This window comes from Henckelia pumila, chromosome 4, assembly GCF_033568475.1.
Source record: "Henckelia pumila isolate YLH828 chromosome 4, ASM3356847v2, whole genome shotgun sequence".
NCBI classification, from domain to species: domain Eukaryota; kingdom Viridiplantae; phylum Streptophyta; class Magnoliopsida; order Lamiales; family Gesneriaceae; genus Henckelia; species Henckelia pumila.
This window is the reverse complement of record NC_133123.1, coordinates 115,023,559-115,026,770: the sequence shown is the minus strand read 5'-3', so window position 1 is coordinate 115,026,770 and position 3,212 is coordinate 115,023,559. Positions and strand designations below refer to the sequence as shown.

The following is a 3,212-nucleotide window of genomic DNA, read 5'->3' as shown; positions in this document are numbered from 1 at the left end:
TGAGTACCCATCTAAAAAACAGTAAAACTCATACCCAGCCAATCTCTCTAACATTTTATCAATGAACGGGAGAGGAAAATCATCCTTACGGGTCGCGTCATTTAATTTTCTATAGTCTATGCACACACGCCAACCTGTAACTGTCCTAGTAGGTATTAATTCATTATTCTCATTCTTTATGACAGTTATCCCCCCTTTCTTTGGTACACACTGCACTGGACTCACCCATGGACTATCAGAAATAGGATAAATGATACCTGCGTCCAACAGTTTGATCGTCTCAGCTTTTACAACTTCCTGCATCTTCGGGTTTAGTCTCCTCTGTGGTTGGACTAATGGGTTGATGCTCTCTTCCATTAAGATCTTGTGCATGCATATGGACGGATTTATTCCTTTGATATCTGCCACTTTTCAAGCAAATACACTCTTGTGATTCTTGAGCACATCCATTAGTTTGGCCTCCATCTCACCTGTCAAAGAAGAAGAAATTATGACAGGTAAATTATCATTATCACCTAAAAATACATATTTGAGATGGGTAGGCAATGGTTTCAATTCCAAAGTGGGTGGTTCCTCAATGCTTGGTTTCTGAAGGACTAAATCCTTCCGGTTGCAAAGATCTTCAAGTCTAAGCTTTCCACCTCTTCTCCATGACTGGTTGTCATTCAAATATGCAGTCATCCCTTCAATTTCATCACTGAAATTGTTCACATGCTCAGATATAAGTGCAGTTTCTAATGGTTCCTGAAAAGTATCCTGCACATAATCAAATAACAGTGAATCCACTACATCTAGTTGAAAACATTCTTCATTATTCTGAGAAAATTTTAAAGCATTAAAAACATCAAACGAAATTTTCTCTTCTCCCACTCTCAAAAGCAACTCTCCCTTCTGGACATCTATTAGTGTCTTTCCTGTTGCCAGGAAAGGTCTACCCAAAATGAGTGGCATGTCCAAATCCTCTTCCATATCTAACACTACGAAGTCCACGGGGAAGATGAATTTGTACACTTTTACAAGTACGTCCTCGATTATACCCCGTGGATATTTGATGGACCTGTCCGCCAGTTGTAACGACATTCTGGTGGACTTTGGTTCTCCCAAGCTCAATTTCCTAAACACAGAGTAAGGCATTAGATTTATACTCGCACCCAAATCACACAAAGCCTTATGAAATTGAACATCATTAATTACACAAGGTATAGAGAAACTCCCTGGATCCTTTTGCTTTAGTGGGATTTTATTCTGCACCAGTGCCGAGCAGTTGTCCGTCAGACTTATCATCGCATGCTCCTCCAATTTCCTCTTATTAGAGAGGATCTCCTTCAAGAATTTCGCATAACTTGGCATTTGCATCAGTGCATCAGCGAAGGGTATATTGATATTCAATTTCTTAAACACTTCTAAGAATTTACCAAACTGAGAGTCTAGCTTGGCCTTCTTAAGAGCTACAGGAAAAGGTTGTGGCACAACAATTTTTGATTGTGAAGTGGGTGGGGGTGTTAAGATAGAAGACTTGCATGAAGTTTTTTCTGATGTAACTGTTTCTGGCTCTTTATCGCTTTTTGGTTCAAGCTAGACCGTCTTTCCACTCCTTAATTCAATTGCTTTCACCTGTTCCTTCGGATTCTTCTCAGTGTCACTCGGCAAAGTACCCTGATCTCTGCTGGAAATTGATTTGGCCAATTGCCCTATTTGATTCTCCAGATTCTTTATCGATGCATCTTGATTCTGCATGCGGGTTTCAGTAGATGATATAAACTTCTGCATCATCTGCTCCAAGCTTGATTTCTCCTCTTGAGGCTGCCTGCTGTAGTTCTGATTCCCATATGCTTTATTATTCTGTCCACCCCACGAGAAATTTGGATGCTGTCTCCACCCTGGATTGTATGAATTCGAAAATGGGTCATTCCTTGGGCGATTTTGATTTCCCATGTGACTTGCCATAACTCCCTCCGGTTGAGAAAATGTTTGACAGTCTTTTGTGAAATGCTCTGCACCACATTTTTCACACCACACTTCTTGTACTCGCATCACAGAGTTTCCCACGCTTAGTTCCTCAATCCTTTTGTTCATGACTTCAAGTTGAGCAGCCACTGATGTGAATGCATCAATTTGATGAATTCCAGTAGATTTCCGGGCTGCACCCCTTTCAGATTGAGGATGATAGCTACTAGATGCCATTTCCTCGATTAATTCAAAGCCATCCTCTGACGATTTTCGCAGCAGATTTCCACCTGCAACTGCATCTAACATGGTACGATTTGAGTGAGAAAGACCATAATAAAAAGTTTGTACCACAAGACCCTCTGGTAATTGGTGGTGTGGACATCTCCGCAGTAAATCCTTGTAGCGCTCCCATGCTTCGTAAAACATTTCCTGTTCTCCTTGGGAAAAAGTTGTGATATCAGCTCTAAGCTTCATTGACTTAGATGGTGGAAAGTATTTGGTGAGGAAAGACTTCGCCAAATCATCCCAAGTTGTGATGGAACCTGCAGGTAAATCCGTTAGCCATGCTTTCGCCTTGTCTCGGAGTGAAAAAGGGAATAAACGCAACCGAATAGCGTCATCAGAAACTCCCTGTATCTTGAATGTATCACAAATTTCCAGAAAATTTGTGATGTGTACATATGGTTCATCAATGACACTCCCACCAAATTGAAGTGTGTTATGAATCATTTGAAGAATGGCCGGCTTTATCTCAAAGTGATTAGCTGCTACAGTTGGCCGGATGATGCTTGGTCTAGCACCTTCAATGTTTGGCAAGGCAAGATCCATCATGGATCTGTAAACTGGTTGTTCCTATTCATGTTCTTCTTCCATTTCTTGTTGTTGTTGTTGCCTTCTTCTCCTATGAAAAGTTCTCTCGATTTTTGAATCAAAAGGCAATAGTTCCTCAGGTGAGTGTTGCATGTACTGCAAGAGAATCCTGCAATCCACAGATGGAAATGAGTGATTAAAATTGTAATAGAGAAAAATCAAATAAAACAAATTAAAATCTATTTAGTCCCCGGCAACGGCGCCAAAAACTTGATCGACGGAATACTAACACTTAAATTTTCTTTAAAAAATCTCTCAAATCCAGTCGATAATAATCGCAAGTGCAAGATTCAAGTTATAATAAAATGTACTGAGTACGAGTATCGTCCTCAGGGACTAACAATAGTAATTTGTCTCGTTGATTTTCAACTACACAAAGTATCTCAAATTTG

At 40.2% G+C, this 3,212-nt stretch overlaps 1 protein-coding gene and 1 non-coding gene across 2 annotated transcripts; one reads left to right on the top strand and one right to left on the bottom strand.

Annotated features, from left to right (window-relative positions):
• Positions 1-411: 411 nt before the first annotated feature.
• On the bottom strand, positions 412-2,778 carry LOC140861589 (uncharacterized). Its single transcript, XM_073264611.1, has 3 exons — positions 1,615-2,778; positions 1,252-1,515; positions 412-1,167 (listed from the first exon to the last, which is right to left on the bottom strand). Exons 1-3 carry the CDS (start codon positions 2,776-2,778, stop codon positions 412-414), a joined length of 2,184 nt encoding a protein of 727 aa, XP_073120712.1.
• LOC140870131 (small nucleolar RNA R71) lies at positions 2,315-2,421 on the top strand. Its single transcript, XR_012147109.1, has one exon. It is a non-coding gene; the product is annotated as a small nucleolar RNA R71 (small nucleolar RNA).
• Positions 2,779-3,212: the final 434 nt, after the last annotated feature.